This window comes from Euleptes europaea, chromosome 1 (genome assembly GCF_029931775.1).
Source record: "Euleptes europaea isolate rEulEur1 chromosome 1, rEulEur1.hap1, whole genome shotgun sequence".
Lineage (NCBI taxonomy): Eukaryota > Metazoa > Chordata > Lepidosauria > Squamata > Sphaerodactylidae > Euleptes > Euleptes europaea.
In genome coordinates, this window is record NC_079312.1 from 19,264,179 (window position 1) to 19,282,493 (window position 18,315).

The following is an 18,315-nucleotide window of genomic DNA, read 5'->3' on the forward strand; positions in this document are numbered from 1 at the left end:
CCACAATTTAACTATGCGTTGTGTGAAAAAATACTTCTCTTTATCTGTTTTGAATCTCTCACCCTCCAGCTTCAGCAGGTGACCCCACGTTCTAGTATTATGGGAGAGGGAGAAAAACTTCTCCCTGTCCACTCTCGAAACCATGCATAATTTTATAGACCTCTATCATGTCTTAACTTTTTCTTGCCTCTTGGAACAGTGGACCTGCTTCCCCTTTAAGAGACTTTGGAGACAGGGCAGCCTATTATGTAATTTAGCCTTAGCCTGATGCCAACCCTGTCATCAGCAGTTTTAGATGGAAAATGTAAGATCCCAAGATCTGAAAGGCTGTGCCCTTGTAGGACAGGTGAATGAAGTTAAATGAAGTGAAGGGAGGGATCCCAGATGGTGTGGCTCAGATTGGAGGCCAAGCGAGTTGAGAAAGGGAGCAATCTGAAGCGGTTCTCCACAGAACGAAGTCCGTTTTTATTCAACAGTGCTTATTCCTAGGGAAAGTGTCTTAAGGATTGTAGCCAAAGTGGCCCTCAATTGCAAGGTTCCCTCTCAAAGTGCCACCACCTCCAAAAGCACGACAAGCCCCCTTCCCCTACCGCATTTCCCAGCCAAAAACATCTCCCTCCCACCCCCTCCTCTTGCTCTGCCCATTCCCATCCTAGGCACCCCAAAGACTCAAGAAGAGGTTCCGGTCTTCATGTATTTGATGCTGGACTGTTGCTGTATTTATTTATTCACTTTCTCCCCAATGGGGAACCAAAGAAGCTTACATCATCCTCTTCCATAACAACCCCATGAGGTAGGTAAGGCTGAGATTGACTAGTCCAAGGTCACCTAGCAAGCTTCCATGGCCAAGTGGAGATTAGAGACTGGGTCTTCCAGATTTTAGTCTTGACAGTTTAAACACTACACCATGCTGGCTGCTACATATAATTATTGTTGACAGAAATGTTGCTTTTAGTTTGAATGATTTGGGGATGGGGCACAATCATTTACACACACATTCTGATTCCAGTACAAAGGGAAATACTGTACCCATGAGGGTCCAAAGCATGCACAATTGCCCTCAGTCTATCAGAAAGTAGGCCCCAGTGCTGAGATTTCGAGAAAGTCTGAGGTAGCCCTCTCCAAAAATATAAAAGAAGGGGAAAAGTGTCTCCCCCTGGAAAGAGGCTCTCTTGAATGTGTAGAGAGGGGCCGCTGTGTCAGGGTCGGAAAAGTCTACTCGCTCCCCAGCAAAGTCCAGAGCCACTAGGATCCTTTTGAGCTTTCCATTCAGGTCAAGAACACACCTCTCAGGGTGACTGAAAGCCATGTAATAACTACTGATTTTCCCCACAGCCCAGATTCCTCCCTCAGGACTAAAGATGACCGCTCCCTTCCTCCTCACAGACTTTCTGGCCACCCCAACAGCCCACTTTCCCACACCTTCCACAGCGACTTCCCAGAAATGTCGGCCTGATGGGAACCCCTCACGTCCCAGCACCACAGTTTCTTCATCAAATCTCTCAGGATTGTTGGGCAGACGTTGATCCTTCTTTCCCAGTCTCACGCTCTTCCTATCCTCAGACAGGAAGAGTTTGGGATGGGCCGTGTCAGGATCCAGAGTCACATTCACTGATGGGAAAAAATGTGGAAAGAGAAGAAAAAGAAAATAAGCTGGGAGATTCATTTACTTCCAGCCCTCCAGCAGTCCTGGGGAAAATCCCACTGTAGAAAAGTCCTTTTCAAAAAACGTTAGCAGCTTTTTTTCCCCATTTATTTTTTCTGCTATATGTGAATATGTTACAAAAGCTGGAGTCCAGAGTCGGCAGAAGATGGAGCCAGTGTATATAAACTTCTGTATTTTGGATGCTACAGAATGTGGAGAGGCAGGATACTGTGGGGGTTGAGGGTAAATGTATGCTCTCAGAAGGATATTTTCCCCTAAATCCCAGGACTTGGCAGACCGGGGGGTGGGGGGAAGTCCCCTCGGGTGAGGTCTTGGGACACAGTAAGGTGAAGGAATTTGTGAGAAGTGGTGGGAGAAAAATATGCTTTTGCGAACTTGTGATTGGAAAACCAAGAGTGGATTGCGTGATGGATGGTGAGCTTTGCTCTACAGGCAACCGAGGGGGCTGCCGTTCCTCAATTTTCATAGAGGGAAATGTAATGGCTGACGCTTGCTCGTTTGTGTGGAGAGGAAGGGGCTGTATTGGTTAGTGGTGAGGGAAAGGACTCGGCAGGCGATCAGAGACACAGATGGAAGCAGCACCTTGGCAAGGAGGTGAAAAGGCTGCTAAAGCCACCATAGTTCTGCAAGCGGTCTGATCTCCCCTTTCCTTTTATACAAGACTGCCGGGAAGTCACTGGTGCTCGTTAAGGAGAAGACACACATTTGCACCTGGAGTTTTTTGGAGATTAGGGTGTGGCGTGGCTCCGATGCACCTTTTCCTCCTCAAAGATTCAGCTGCTACGGTTACATGCGCTCCTGTCCACGGATTACGGATCACAGCTTTCAGGTTTCCGGGCTTCCTTGCCTCTGCTGGCAGAAGTAACTCCCATCACACAATGTGCCCATTCCTTAATTCATTTGTTAATCACCCTACTTTAAGGCACTTTTATTTTCACTGTGAGAGGGAGAGGCTAGAACCTCTGACTTCTCTCATCATCACATCTCTTCTGACAACCCCCCCACCCCGCCAGTCCTCCACCCATCCCTAAAATTTATCTTCCTGCAGCTGAAGCTCAGATGACATCGCGTCTGGGGAAGCAAAAGGTACAGAGATTCAGAGTTTGGTGAGAAGGGAAAAGGAAACCAGAGACACCATTTGTGACAAACGAAGAGTTTATCTTTGAGAGAAGCTCAGAGGAACAGAAAAAAAAACTGGCAGTGAGTGGGCAGAGCTAAGGAGGTCATACTCTTTTTTCAAAAAGAAAGGGATTGAGTTTGTTTTTGGTAACCTGCATGTTGAGTAACGGAGTTTGATTCTGGGAACCTGAGGGTTCAGATTTGCTCGAGCAGTTATGAAACAGCTCCTGTGGAGTGACAGACAGAGATTGGGAGGAAAGGGACGCTTTCTCAGGTCGGGGTTTTGTTAAGGGATTGCTGCCACAAAAGTGGAGTAGATCTATAAAGAGAACTAGAAGGGAGATTTGAGGAGCAATCTCCATACTTCTTTGTTATCTGGGGGGAGAGAGATTGTATAATCTCCATAGTTCCCTGTTAGCCATGCAGCAGAGTCTGATAAGGAACATCTATAGCAGGGGTGAGGAACCTTTTTTCTGCCAAAGGCCATTTGGATATTTATAACATCATTCGCGGGCCATACAAAATTATCAACTTAAAAATTAGCCTGCTATATTTGGTCAAACGTTTAGCCAAGAGGCACGACCAGAGATGGTTCTGAGTGTCTGCCACATACAGTGACTTACTTTTGTTAGTCTTTAAGGTGCTACTGGACTCTTGCTCTTTTCTACTACTTTTGAGCTCTGCCGTCCCCAGCTGGGCCCAAGAGATTCAGGCAGGGCAGCATCCTTCTGAGCTAGAGATTTGCCAGGACCCATGAAGGGCAAGACCAAATGATTTGCCGGCCTTATACGTTCCCCGGGCCTGACGTTCCCCACCCCATATCTATAGGAAGGTCTGGGAACTGAACTGAATTTGGGAACTTAATTTAAGAATTGTAATTCTGTACTAACTAAGCAATTTAAGATCTATGCCTTCTCTGTAGTAAAGCTTCTAAAATAGCTCTGGCTCTATGCCTTCCCTACCTACCGTTTTCTCTCCAAAGTCCATCCCTTGTACAGTGTTTAATAAATCTCTTTTTACTTGGTTGTTAACATGAAAAAGCCTCTGGTGTCTCCTTTCTACTGAGGTAAATTAAGTAAAGGGATTAAGGAGAAAAATTAAAACTCCAGTCAAACATTTTGGCAAGCAATCTCTCTCTTGCTCGGTATGCACGGATCACGATATTATCTCTACTGTGAAGCTTTTGGACACCAAAATTTGGAGTTCCTCTGATAACAATGTTCTAAGAGAGAGAAAAATACTAGTTAAAAGATTGGAGCTAGTCAGAGGTGCTCAAGTTGGAAGCAACTTTATCTTATATCTGCTTTCCTGGAATGTTCTGGTGAATTACGAGGCTCCCTGGGCAAAAGAAAAGACAGGAGCTCTGCAGAGGAGTTGCTCAAGTTGGACTTGCTGTCTATGAGCTTAAGAATCCCTGTGCAGACGTTTAGGAGTTGTAACTTACACATATCTCATTATCTGAATTCTGCTGTTACTTGAGCCCCATATGGTGAAGAAGCAGTTGTTTCTAGAGTCATAAGCCTTTTATTTGCAAGTAATCACCAGCATCACTAGTCAGATTCTTCCGTACCTTTGAATTGTTTCAGATCAGCCTCCAGAAAGTTGTCAATTTTGTTGATCCTCCATATGAGATCTCGATAAAAAGTGACTAAATTCCCAAACTCTTCTTTCTCCTTATACCTGTTTGAAGGAAACACCGTTATCCTCCCAAACACCCAATCCACAGTTCCTAAGCAGAGCAAAGGAACAGGATGGAAATGGCAGAAAGCCCAGATAGGGAGGGATTGCTTTGGGAAGAAGAGTCCCCCTCCCTGCGGCTTCCAGGACTCCAAAGTGAGCCATCAAACGAGAGGTTCTTCTGAGGAACAGATGCGATTCACTAGACAGGCAACTAAGGCTTCCTATTTCATTCTGTAAACCACTACTCTGAAGAGTTACTACACATCTTAGGACATAAAAACAGCAATTAAAACATTGGTCGGGAAGGAGGGATCACTGGACCCATCCAAACTGTGCTGGTTCAATGCAGCCACTGGCCTGTTTTTTTTTTATGTGGAAGGGAGGGCCTCTTAAGTGTAGCCTGGTACACGTGACAGCCCCACGTGTTGAGTGAGAGAGGGGAAAGTACATTTTGAAGTCAGGAGGATACCATGGAGAATGCTGAAAGGCAAGGGTTTTGATTGCAATATGGTCTGAACTCTCTGTAATAACTGAGTAAGGGGATTGTGCCAACTCCAAAGAAAACTACTAGCATGGACAACAGGGGAATACCTGAATTAAAAGCAGGACTTCTGTTAATAGAACACTTCAAGGGACAGAAACAAAGGGCTTCTTTTAAGCAACAGAGAAGGTTTACTCTAGAAAAGGACTCTTTGAAGTAGTCAGATGGCATTTTTCCTCCAAAGTGCTCTTCTGTAATGCTGAGGTGCTACATTATCTCAGAAAGAACCACCAGCTTGAATGTATTAATTACCAAATAAACAAAGACAGAAAAGGCCTTACCTTGAATAGGAGTCAGGTGGGGGCAGTCCTGAGGTACTGACCCTTGAGGTAGGAAAAGGAAGGTATTAAAAAGTACAACAGAGAACCTCTATTTTCACCTTTGAAATGCTGGAGGGTCTAGAGTCCTATGGTCTCTCCAGTGGAGGCAAGTTCCTTACGTGCTCTCCGGACCCTTCCCAGCATCATGAAGGGAAATGAGTGAGATCCACTTACCTCTCCAAGGTGCTTTTGATGTCCTGCAAGGAAGAAAGAAAGAATTCAGTGCCTGCCACTGGGCCACTTTTGAGAGACGGCATGTGAATGTCTTCTAGCCCTTTGGGTCTACCTTCCCCCTTCCTCTCATCCCTTACATCAGCTTTACATCTGTTGTGGGGAGGGGAAGGGAAGGTGGTTGTAAGCCGGTTTGAGTCTCCCTTTAGTGGTAGAGAAAGTCGGCATATAAAAACCAACTCTTCTTCTTCTAGAGCTCAGAATAATGCTGCCCAGCACCCAAGGCTGTATGGTCAAAAAGTGTCTGACTCAGGTGAACTTCTTTCATCTTCAGATGCCTCAGGGTGCTCACCAAATTCACCCTACCTTACTTAAACGTGGGGCTGCCAACCTCAAGGTGGGGCCTGCAGTTATCCCGGGATGACAACTGACTAGAGAGATCAGTACGCAGGAGGAAATGGCAGCTTCAGAACCTGCTATAGAGTTAAGAGTATGGGAAGTCCTAGAGCGGCTTAGAGAGGGTGGGTGCTAGGGCTATTTCTCCTATGGAAGAAATATCCCCACTGAGCTCCCTCCCCCAAACACTGAGCTGGAAACTCTGTTTAACTTGCGCATTTGACCCTGCCACCTAATTAGGGATTAACCAGTCAAAACTAAGCCTGCTCACGACCTGAGTTCAATCCCAGCGGAAGTCTGTTTCAGGTTGCCGGCTCAAGGTAGACTCAGCCTTCCATCCTTCCAAGGCCGGTCAAATGAGTACCCAACTTGCTGGGGGTAGAGGGAAGATGACTGGGGAAGGCACTGGCAAACCACCCCGTAAACAAAGTCTGCCTTGGAAACGTTGGGATGTGACGTCACCCCATGGGTCAGGAATGACCCGGTGCTTGCACAGGGGACCTTTACCTTTTTAAAGTGAACCAGAGCCAGCAGTATGAAGCAGGTGAAAAAGGGGGACCAACTAAAGACAATTTAATGTGCCCTCCAAAATTTCCTGCTTGGTCTTTTAGTGACTAGTTCGTCCCATATTGCTATGCTGAAGGTGGGAGGGAAGGCAACACCAAATGGGCGCTGCTTGCTTCCTTCCCATTGGCCCAACCACACAAGGCTCCTAATGGCCGCAATTTCCTTGACGCCTCCCCCTTCTTCACCAGCCATTCTGCCATTTAAAAGCCTAATTTAAAATCAGGTGATTTAAAATGCCGTGAGGACACAGCGTAGCTGTATGAGGAGCTTGTCTCCCCCCCACCCCAATGCCTTTTCAAGTGCCAAAATGGCTACACACACACACGGCCATTTGAAGAGCATCTAGGCCTACTGCACTACATTTTAAAATTGCTTTTTAATGGTGGAGGTGTCTGTAGGTCCGATGGTTGGATGCTGTCATGCCTATTTGTTTGTTTGTTGGATTTGTACGCTGCCCATTTCTGACTAGGTCAGGCTCTGAGTGGCTCACAACCATTGCAACACCATTAAAATAACCATAAATTACAATCAAAACTAATTGAAATAAATTAAAAGCTATGTTTAGTTTGGTCCTAACAGTGAATACTGGTTATCACAGGTCTGTGAGTTGCCTTTCCAAAGTTTATATCACTGTATGTTTGTGTATTTAGTGTGGTGGCATATAGGGTGTCAAGGAATCATGTGGCTTTTTCGATTGATGGGAATTGTAAATGCGTCTCTCTGTCAGCTTCAGAGTAAGGGCCACTCTTCAAGTTCATGAAAGCTTACAGTGGGATAAAAACGAATTAACTTTTAGGGCGAAAACGCACAGTCGCTTTAGCCTCCTTTATTCCCTGTTTCAGCCATGATGTTCGACAAAATGTATGCGTTCGATCCTGGCTGGATCCTGGCTGAAAGAGGGAATAAAGGAGGCTAAAGCGACCATGCGTTTTTGCCTATAAGGTGCCACAAAACTCTTGCTTATTTTGGAAAAAATATAATTTCATAGAGTAAAAGCACAGCAGGGCATCAAGGAAGGTGAAACGGCCTTCTTGGAAGGGAGCTCATTCGCAGTAAGGAAAAAGTACCGCAGATTCCATCACCATTAAGCAGAACCCTTACCTCAGAGAGATCCACACCAACGTGAGCACATCGCCCACATCCTCAACATACTAGACCAAATTACAAGCTCCGTCAGCTGGGACAACAGTTCTTACACAGTGGAACGAAGCACCAACAAGGTGTACAACCAGCCTTCACCTGGAAGAGTGCCCGTGTTGTTCTTGGCACAGACTTACCTGCAGTAGTTCAGTGGCTGGCTGCTGAATCTTCTCCCGCATCTCCTGGATGAGACTTTCAAGAGAGGAGAGTTCCACAGAGAGTCTGGCCAGGTGCTGGTCCCTTTCTCTTGCAATCTCCTTCTCCACCTCCTCCACCTGGGCCAGCAGACGTTGCTCCTGTTCCTCCAGAAACTGGCGCAGTTTCCTGAACTCAGCCGCTGACTTCTCCCTCACATATTCTGTTTGCTCCTGCAGAAAGCAGATGGGAGGGAAAGGGGAGAATGGAATCAGCCTTGGTGGAACCACAGAATTGCACAGGAAATGCTTCTGACTTATCGCAGAGCTCCCTTCAACATTCAGCACGGAAAGAGTTTCCTCAAGACTCAGAATGGCCATTTAGGAACATTTCTCTGGAAAATCAGGCTGTTCCCAATTTCTGCCCCATGACTCTTAATTTTATACTCAATTTCCAGCTTTTGCTTTCATTTTCTGGTCAATTCCCAACAATAAAAACACTTACAAGCATGCCTTGGGTTTCCTTTTCCGTGTCTGCTTTACGGGCCAGAATTTTATCTCTCTCCTTCCTCAGAATCTCAACGTAGCCACGTAATTTATCCTGAAGAGAAAACAAAAGTTCAGATTTGCTTCGTTTTCAGAAGTTAACTGTTCAGAGAAACACAGGCAGACATGTTGAATGATGTGCAGCATCAAAAGTGTAAAGGTTGTTTTCCTGAGAGAAAAAAACTTTCCCCACTTCTGAGCTTGCATGGACTGAGCTTGTATCCGGCAAGATTGCCTATACTAGTTTAAAAGAAGGTAATTCCCAAAATCCTCCAATTCCAGCTTTAATTTTTTTTAAAGGCAGCAGCCTTTTTTGTTGTGCAGTTATCACGTTGGAGAGCCAGTGTGGTATCGTCGTTAAGAGTGTCGGAGTAGTGTCCATGCTTCAATCCCCAGTCATGCCATGGAAGCTCACTGGGCGACCTTGTGCCAGTAATGCTCTCTCAGCCTAACCTACCTCACAGGACTGTTGTGAGAATAAAATGGAGGAGAGGAGAGTGATGTAAGCCACTATGGGTCCCCGTTCAGGAGAAAACGGGGTGTAAATTAAATAAAATAATAATTTTCTCCTTATAAACCCATAATGTAAAGAGCTAGAGATTTACTTCCTAAAAAAAAAAAAAATCAAAGCTGGTAAACTAGTCCATTTTAACAGATCATAACACCACTAGTGATCAAGCAATTCCTGGTTTTTTTAAAGTCCTTGGATGGAGGAGGGAAATAATGGCTAGGGGGGCAAGAAAAGTGGATACTGTGTGGATGAGCAAAGAAAGCTAGACAGAAACAAGAGCTACACAAAGAATTGTCTCTGTGTGGAAGAAGATAAGAGAGAAGATACCTCTCCTGGTGAAAAATGCTTTCAGTCTGCCTCACATTTTCCTATCTGTGGGTGAAAAGGCACAGGGGCTACAGAAACCTGAGTGTGTGTGTGGTGGGGTATGTATGTGTTTGTATGCAGACAGGGTGGCAGTAATAAGAGACTGTAACTTTTTTTTGGGGGGGAAATTAACATTCTCACAAAAGAAGCCCTGAGCAAGGTTTTGATTTCTTGTTACTTGGGATATCCACGGTCACACATCTCCAAGTGGATTGCACACCTGAAAAAGTACTCCTGGCGTCTGTGTGTGGAAGGGGTGTGTGATTTGGGTTGGGGTTGTAGTAAAGGCAGGGGATCATGGGAGGGGGATTAAGCCTCCCCCTTCATACTAGAGTCCCGAGGTCCACCCTGGCCACTGGTGGAGGATGGGGGGTAGGGTTGCCAGTTCCATGGAGGGAAACTCCTGGAGATTTGGGGATGGAGCCTAGGGAGTACGGGGACCTCAGTGGGGTACGATGCCATAGAGGGTCCAGTCAGAATCTCTTACAGGAGCAACACTAGTAGAAAAGAGCAAGAGTCCAGTAGCACCTTAAAGACTAACAAAAATATTTTCTGGCAGGGTAGGAGCTTTCGTGAGCCACAGCTCACTTCTTCAGATACCATAGAAGAAGTGAGCTGTGGCTCACGAAAGCTCATACCCATGAAAGCTCATGAAAGCTCATACCCATGTGGCTCATGAAAGCTCATACCCATACTCATGGGAGAAAAGGGCAAGAGTCCAGTAGCACCTTAAAGACTAACAAAAATATTTTTCTGGCAGGGTAGGAGCTTTCGTGAGCCACAGCTCACTTCTTCAGATACAACACTGAGCAACCCTTCTTCAGAGCAACACTGCAAGGAGAATCCAGCGCCGTTCCCCATTAAGACACACGGGTCTTTATCTCTTACCTTGCTCTCTTCGGCAGCCTCTTCCACGGGAATGACCCGGTGGTCGCGGTGCTCCTTGGATCGGTCGCAGACCACGCAGATGGGGGGCTTCATCGTCCTTGCAGAAGAGCTTCAGGGGCTCCTGGTGCTTCTCGCAGACGCCCCCCTTTCCTTCCGCCCCCTTTCTTGCCACCCCACACTCCACCTGCAGACTGAGTTTCTTGGCTACTTCGACCACGTTGGCCAGCTGCCGATTAGGGTTGAGGTTCCTGGGCTGGGCGCTTTGCTTGCACACAGGACAGGTAGCCCTTGCCGCCGACGGCTCCCTCCAGCACCTGGCCAGGCAGGCTCGGCAGAAATTGTGGCCGCACTCTGCAATGATCATGGGATCCTGGAAATGCTCCAGGAGGATGGGACAAGTGACTTCCTCGCAGAGCTCCTGGACGGGACCCCCGGCCGCCGTAAGGGTGGGGTTGCAAAAGTTCAGTTTCGTTGTCGAGCAGCCCCAGGGAGCTTCCTTTCTTGCAAATGAGCCTCGAGATCTCGGCTAGCGCGAATTCAACAGGGTGCCGATTGCAGTGAAATGTAATCTTAATTCAGGGGCTGGAGCAGGGGATGGAGCAGAGTTGCCACACCCAGGTCTGTTATTTATTATTATTGTTTTGTTTTTTTTGCATGGTTTTTGCCCTGACCTGGATGGCCCAGGCTAGCCTGATCTCGTCAGATCTCAGAAGCTAAGCAGGGTCAGCCCTGGTTAGTATTTAGATGAGAGACCACCAAGGAATACCAGGGTTGCTGGGCAGAGGAATGCACTGGCAAACCACCTCTGTTCATCTCTTGCCTTGAAAACCCTACAGGGTTGCCAGAGGTCAGCTGCGATATGACAGCACTTTACACACACACACACACACACATGGTAATTAGCAGCATGTTCCAGGCTGAATCGCCTTGCATTTTTTTTTTTTAATTTTGCACATTGAACCATCATTCCGGAAGTGACTGCAAAGCTGGCTCATACCTGCTTCACATTACAAAAGAGCCCACCTTTGGTTTTTGCCGCAAAGATGCCCCCTCAAGGAACCATGCAAAACAACAGAGGCGCGTTAGCTATGCATACGCTAATGGCTATGCAAGCAGGAACAAAGGAGCAGGCGAGTGGGGGGGGGCGGAACTTCTCCTTTTGCGTCGGGACCATGAGAACGCATTTTTAAAGTCGCGCTTTTGAAAAGAGCTTTGAGCGAGCATCAAAATTGACCATGCAAAAATGGCCCCAGGAACAGCCGCTAGAGAAGGCGAATTTTTAAAAGGATGATTCACAGTGGGTAGCCGTGTTAGTCTGTCTGCAGTAGTAGAAAAGAGCAAGAGTCCAGTAGCACCTTAAAGACTAACAAAAATATTTTCTGGCAGGGTAGAGCTTTCGTGAGCCACAGCTCACTTCTTCAGAAGAAGTGAGCTGTGGCTCACGAAAGCTCCTACCCTGCCAGAAAATATTTTTGTTAGTCTTTAAGGTGCTACTGGACTCTTGCTCTTTTTTAAAAGGATGGGCACTCTTCGTGCCTCACCGAGAACAATACATTTTTATATGGCAGGCTGATGGATTTATGTTTTTTCTTGACACCGCAGAGCTCCAAACTGCTTGGAATGCCAATGGACACACATTCAACAAGAACAAGAAAAACACACAGCCCACAACGGGGGGGGGCAGTCATGCACTTTCACACAGCCCAAATAATGCACTTTCAATCCACGTTCAGTGCACTTTAACATTCGTTTGCAAGTGGTGTTTGCCAGTTCACACTGTAAAATCCACCTTCAAAGTGCATTGAAAGTGCATTATTTGGGCTGTGTGAAAGCGCCATACACACACACTTCCTGCTGTATGGGGGAAATCCCACCTCTCCTTATGTTTTTATGACAAACAGGTGAAACTCATTGAAAAGACCAAGAAATAAATCCTAAGGAGATAAAAACTGGAACTCCCTGAATGTTGGTGGATTCTGATGAATTTGTAACCCATCTAATGGAGATCTACCAAATCCCATCCTGTGTGGACTTTCAGCCGTCATCCAACCCTTCCAACACCATTACTGGAAATGTGTGTGTGTGTTAAGTCGCTTCCAACTCATGGTGACCCTATGAATCAATGCCCTCCAAAGTGTCCTATCCTTAACAGTGTGGGTGAATTTTAACTTGGCATAAGCAGAGCCATCTTTATTGTCTGCTAGGTTTCTCTGGTTGAAAATGGGCCTTTGTACCCTGACAAGTTTTTATGCTGGCTTTGTTATTCGAAAAGGGCTATTGTCAAAGAAAACAAGGCCCCCATCCTTGGGCGCTGATAAGATGGTACAGAGGAGAATTTTGAGTTACCCTCCCTGTTGCTACAAGAAACCAGATAAAATTTCTAAGTTGCATGAATGCGTCAATATGTGCTTATGTCTAATTGGATGGGATAATTCCTCTTTTGCAGTTCTTCCTCAGTAATGCTATGATGTCATTAAAACTATAAAAGTTATATGCATGATGAGCTCAAGAACTTCCTTGTCTTTAAGTAACTTAGACTACTAGGTGAACTACTCAGCTCAAGCTTTTAATAAAGGATTACTTTAACGGCTCTGTTTGTTTGGAGTGCATCACTGGGCAACCCTCCTTGGAACCTTCGATAAATTCCCCATCAACAGCTTTGCTCAGATCTTGCAAATTGAGGACTGTGGCTTCCTTTATAGAGTCCATCCATCTCTTGTTTGGTCTTCCTCTTTTCCTGCTGCCCTCAACTTTTCCTAGCATGTTGTCTTTTCCAGAAATACACACCATTTATTTATTTAGATTATGTGAAAGACCTCAATCTGAGACCCTAGAGAGCTGCTGTCCCTAGAGGACGGAATACTGACCTGGATGGACCAAGGGTTTGATTTAGTATAAGGCATAGGGTTGTCAACCTCCAGGTAATAGCTGGAGATCTCCTGCTATTACAACTGATCTCCAGCTGATAGAGATCAGTTTACCTGGAGAAAATGGTCGCTTTGGCAATTGGACTCTATGGCATTGAAGTCCCTCCCCTCCCCAAAACCTGCCCTCCTCAGGCTTCACCCCAAAAACCTCCCACCGGTAGTGAAGAGGGACCTGGCAACCCTAATAAGGCAGTTTCATGTTTCCATGTGTGTTCAGCCCCACAGTTGGTCTACTCCGTTACTCTTGTAGAACATTTGGCTCTCTTCCTAGATTCTTGGATTTTTGCCCCACATTGGATTTCCTCCCTTCCACACTGGAATTTTGGCCGCTACAGGCTGGACTCCCCTATAGCCCCTCTTCCCTCTGGAGTAGGCACCTCTTTCTCCAGGGTCAAGTGTAATATAACTTTCTTTGACTCTTTTCCATTTTCCACTAACAAACCTTCCACCAGTAGACCCTAAGGAAGTACAGAAGACCTCTGAGCATGTGGAGAGAATTTTATGTATTTATTTGTTATTTATAGTCTGACATTTTCACTGGGGCTCAAGGCACATTACAAAGAATAAAACAGTACAGTCAATTACATGGGACATCCAAAAGACAATGCAATAAGGCATTTGACTTGTCGAGATCTGAAAAAACATCCAGAGGTGAAACATGGTGTCAGTATTGAAGCAGATCAATTGCTGGGATAAGTGGCTATGTTTCTAGATCTTGTATTTCACTAAAAAATATGTTATCTTGATTAACCATCCACTTCAAGCAATGATACAACTTTGAATTGTGTTAGAATTCTTTGATTCCAGTACAAAGGGAAATACTGAGGGTCCAATGCATGCACAATTGCCCTCAGTCTATCAGAAAGTAGGCCCCAGTGCTGTGATTTTGAGAGAGGCTGAGGTAGCCCTCTCCAAACATATAAAGGAAGGGGGGAAGTGTCTCTCCACGGAAAGAGGCTCCCTTGAATGTGTAAAGAAGGGCTGCTGTGTAAGGGTCAAAAATGTCCACTCGCTCCCCAGCACAGTCCAGAGCCACTCAGATCCTTTTGAGCTTTCCGTTCAGGCCAAGGAGACACCTCTGAGGGTGACTGAGCGCCACGTAATAACTACCCATTTTCCCCACAGCCCAGATCCCTCCCTCAGGATTAAAGGTGATCTCTCCTTTCTTCCTCACAGACTTTCTGGCCACCCCAACAGCAAGGTGAATTACTCTGAGTGAGTCAATACAATCGAGTAGAGGCCCCTGGTTGGCCACTGTGTGAACAGCATGCTGGACTTGATGGACCTTGGTCTGTTCCAGCACGGCTTTTCTTATGTTCTTATGACAGGATGGGGTATTCAGGAAACAATACAATAGGATTAGGGTTGTAGAACCAATCAGAAATCTAAAAACCAAACTGAAGCAAAGCCTTACATAGTAGGATCCTAGCTTTAGTAAGCTATACACAGTAGCACAGATCACAGTACCTGATAACTTACTTCGTGATTTAGTACAGTGCAACTCTATTGCCTGCACAGAAAAGCTCTCTTGAATAGTTCAGTTTTGCATAGTTTGTGGGAAACCAGGAGAGTGGGAGCCTTCATGACCTCCTCAGGGAGACCATTCCACAAAGTGGGGGCCACAACAGAGAAGGCACCCGTATGGGCAGTTGTACTTGTAGTTGTGCCTATTTGTAATTTGGATTCCAGAGTCATATTCTGAGGGCACGCGGGGAGTTGGGGGACACTAGTCGTCCTTTTGAGTAAATATAGCATGTATCACACTGTTTAAATTGCATTGTTTGCTCATTCTGTAACTCCCCTTGAGTCTCAATGAGAAGGGAGGTCTCTACATGAAGGAAATAAATAGGAATAGCTGACTTATAGACTGGCCCCATTGCCAGAAAATCTTATCACAAGGTTGCAGAAGCTCATAGATATGTCATTCAAAGGCTGCAGCCAATCTGCCACATCAAATTCATATCCCATAAAAAAAACTATGTGCCAATCTCTCCTCCCGCTTTGCATGACATTCCTACAGCCAGAGAAGAATATTCCCCTTGTATTGGGTTGCCAGCTCTGGGTCAAGAAATACCTGGAGATTTTTGGGGGGCGGAGCCTGAAGAGGGCAGGGTTTGGGGAAGGGAGGGACTTCAATGCCGTAGGTCCAATTGCCAAAGTGGCCATTTTCTCCGGGGAAACTGATCTATATCAGCTGGAGATCAGTTGTAATAGCAGGAGATCTTCAGCTAATACACTTTGACTTGTACCCTTTCTGGGACGTTTTGATTATTTACCCTACTGGGGAAATTATAAACCTTGTGGCTTCAATCCTTACCCGGCATGGGAACGTATATACATGACTGTACAAGAGATTTTTGAAGGACTGATGAAGAGTTGCTCTTCTGAGACGCGAAACGATTGTCTCCTCATCCTTCATGTGAAGGCTCCACTTCTCTTCTTTGGATCCCTCATGTTTGGAGGGAATACATCTACCATAGATGGACTTTTTATAATTAGAACCTTGGAGTCACTCTCTGCTGTTTGTATATAGCCACAGTATTTATATTGGATATTGTATGTTGTATATTGTGTAGTATTTATGTAAACACTTGTTACTTTTTGGACTTTTTGTAGCATATTACATTTGTACCTTTGCACAGTATTACATAGTTCGCTACTAAATACCTGGAGGTTGGCAACCCTATTTTGTACTGAACAGATGGGAGTGGGAGTGGGAGGAGGGAAGGAGGGAGTGGGAGGAGGGAAGGAATGGTGGGGTTACTCTTGCAACTTTTTTATAAAGGGGGCTGCATTCCGCTCAAGCCGAATTTTGAGCCCTCCTTGAGAGAAACAAGAAATCTCATGAATAGCATTTATATATTGTCGAAGGCTTTTATAGGTTATAGGTTATAGCATTTATATAGGTTCTCGTAGGTTATCTGGGCTGTGTAACCGTGGTCTTGGTATTTTCTTTCCTGACGTTTCGCCAGCAGCTGTGGCCGGCATCTTCAGAGGAGTATCACTGAAGGCCAGTGTCTCTCAGTGTCAAGTGTGTAGGAAGAGTAATATATAGTCAAAAAAGGGGTTGGGTTTGAGCTGAATCATTGTCCTACAAAAAGTACAAAAAGAAAATACCAAGACCATGGTTACACAGCCCGGATAACCTACGAGAACCAATGAACTCTGACCGTGAAAGCCTTCGACAGCATTTATATAGGGTTGCCAGGTCCCTCTTTGCCATCGGCGGGAGGCCTTTGGGGTGGAGTCTGAAGAGGGAGGGGTTTGGGGAAGGGAGGGACTTCAATGCCATAGAGTCCAATGGCCAAAGCAGCCATTTTCTCCAGGTGGACTGATCTCTATCGGCTGGAGATCAGTTGTAATAGCAGGAGATCTTCTGCTATTGCCTGGAGGTTGGCAACCCTACATTTATAGGACTCAGCTTGTTCACAGTTCCTGTCACCTGCTTCCTTGGGTGGAGGAACACCATCCCTCTTTCAAGGCCAGGCTGTTGTGGATCTCAAGTAACATCTGTTTAAACATTCCAGTCTTTTCTATGGTTTCGAGGCAACCATTCCCTTGGCTCTCCCACCACTTTGGGTGGCCCGTCTGTCATTGACCAGAGCCAGGGCCTTTTCTATCATGCCTCCAGCTCTGTAATACGGGATCCCTGAAGAGGTAAGGGGGACTCCTTCTTCGAGATATTCAGGAGGTGCTGCAAGGCCTGCCTGTTTGCCTGGGCTTTGGAGGGAATTTAAGGTGGGGAGTGGGGGAGATTTGGGGCTTGCTATTATATTTTTGGTTTTTAATTGAAAACATTTTTAAAACTATCATTGTAATCCTCCTTGAACCACAAGGTAAGGCATGATATAGATGTTTTAATTAATAAATACTCCACCATATCATGTTCACAGTAGTCTATGTGCATAAATTTGTGTTTGACAATTTTCATTTTTTTTAACATTGTAAACACCCATGCTTTAAAAAAAAAAGATTGTCGAAGGCTTTCACGGTCAGAGTTCATCGGGTCTTGTAGGTTATCCAGGTTGTGTGACCGTGGTCTTGGTATTTTCTTTCCTGACGTTTCGCCCACAGCTGTGGCAGGCATCTTCAGAGGAGTAACACTGAAGTGTCCTTCACTTCAAGAATGTCCTTCAGTGTTACTCCTCTGAAGATGCCTGCCACAGCTTTGGGCGAAACGTCAGGAAAGAAAATACCAAGACCACGGTCACACAACCCGGATAACCTATAAGACCCGGGGGTGGGGGGAAAGAGTTATGTGTAAGGCAAGAGGTTTCTCTTGCAACTGAAGCATAAACTGATCCAGCCAAGGGACTGCCTAGTCATAGAATCATAGAGTTGGAGGGACCACCAGGGTCATCTAGTCCAACCACCTGCCCAATGCAGGAAATTCACAACTACCTCCCCCCACATCCCCAGTGACCCCAACCCTCCCCCCACCATGCAGGATCCCACAATCAAAGCACTCCTGACAGATGGCCATCCAGCCTCTGCTTAAAGACCTCCAAAGACGGGGACTCCACCACCCTCCGAGGCAGCGCATTCCACCATCAAACAGCCCTCACCATCAGGACGTTCTTCCTAATGTTTAGGTGGAATCGCTTTTCTCTTAGTTTAAACCCATTACTCCGTTTCCTAGTCTCTGGAGCAACAGAGAACAAGCTGGTTCCCTCATCAACATGACATCCCTTCGAGTATTTAAACATGGCTATCATGTCTCCCCTCAACCTTCTCTTCTCCAAACTAAACAAACCCAACTCCCTAACTGTGGAGTTAGGACCCAAAAGTGGGCTTTGGTTCTCTTGCATTTGAGTCACAAGACCAGGAGTGGGGTAGGAGGAACATGATGGGCTTTGACCCGGGTACATTTTAGCCCTGGAACCTTGGGAAGAACAAGAGACCTCTCAGGATTGGCAGAGGGTTTTATCCCAGCATGGCAGGGACTACAGACTCTCTGAAACTGGTTTAACTGTTCCTTCTGTATTCCATCTCCCCTCCCCAGTAGATCCAAGGGGGAAGCAGGGAGCCCTTTCCGCCTCACAACAACCCTGTGAGGTAGGCTGTGAGACAATGACTTTGCTACTCTGTGAGCCTCATAGCCTGGCAGAGATTGGAAGCTGCATTGCCTGCCTCTAGTATGGATGAGTGTGAGCACCAAGGAGTGCTGTTGCTTATTGGGGCTGGTGTTGCTTTAAACACTAGCAGTGCTTGCTGGGAAACTATGCCCCCCCCCACCTCATGGTTTGCTTAAATCAGGGGTCCTCAAACCTTTTAAACAGGGGGCCAGTTCACTGTCCCTCAAACACTGTTGGGGGGCGGACTATAGTTTGAAAAAATATGAAC

At 46.0% G+C, this 18,315-nt stretch overlaps 1 protein-coding gene across 1 annotated transcript in view; it reads right to left on the reverse strand.

Moving 5' to 3' along the window:
- Positions 1 to 1,060: 1,060 nt before the first annotated feature.
- LOC130473021 (E3 ubiquitin-protein ligase TRIM7-like) overlaps positions 1,061 to 18,315 on the reverse strand; it is a 28,342-nt gene continuing 11,087 nt past the window's right edge. Inside the window, 8 exon segments of the mRNA XM_056844541.1 lie at positions 1,061 to 1,611; positions 2,699 to 2,737; positions 4,356 to 4,465; positions 5,501 to 5,523; positions 7,738 to 7,968; positions 8,240 to 8,335; positions 10,046 to 10,129; positions 10,131 to 10,571. Of these exon segments, the coding sequence (XP_056700519.1) occupies positions 1,061 to 1,611; positions 2,699 to 2,737; positions 4,356 to 4,465; positions 5,501 to 5,523; positions 7,738 to 7,968; positions 8,240 to 8,335; positions 10,046 to 10,129; positions 10,131 to 10,571 (1,575 nt within the window).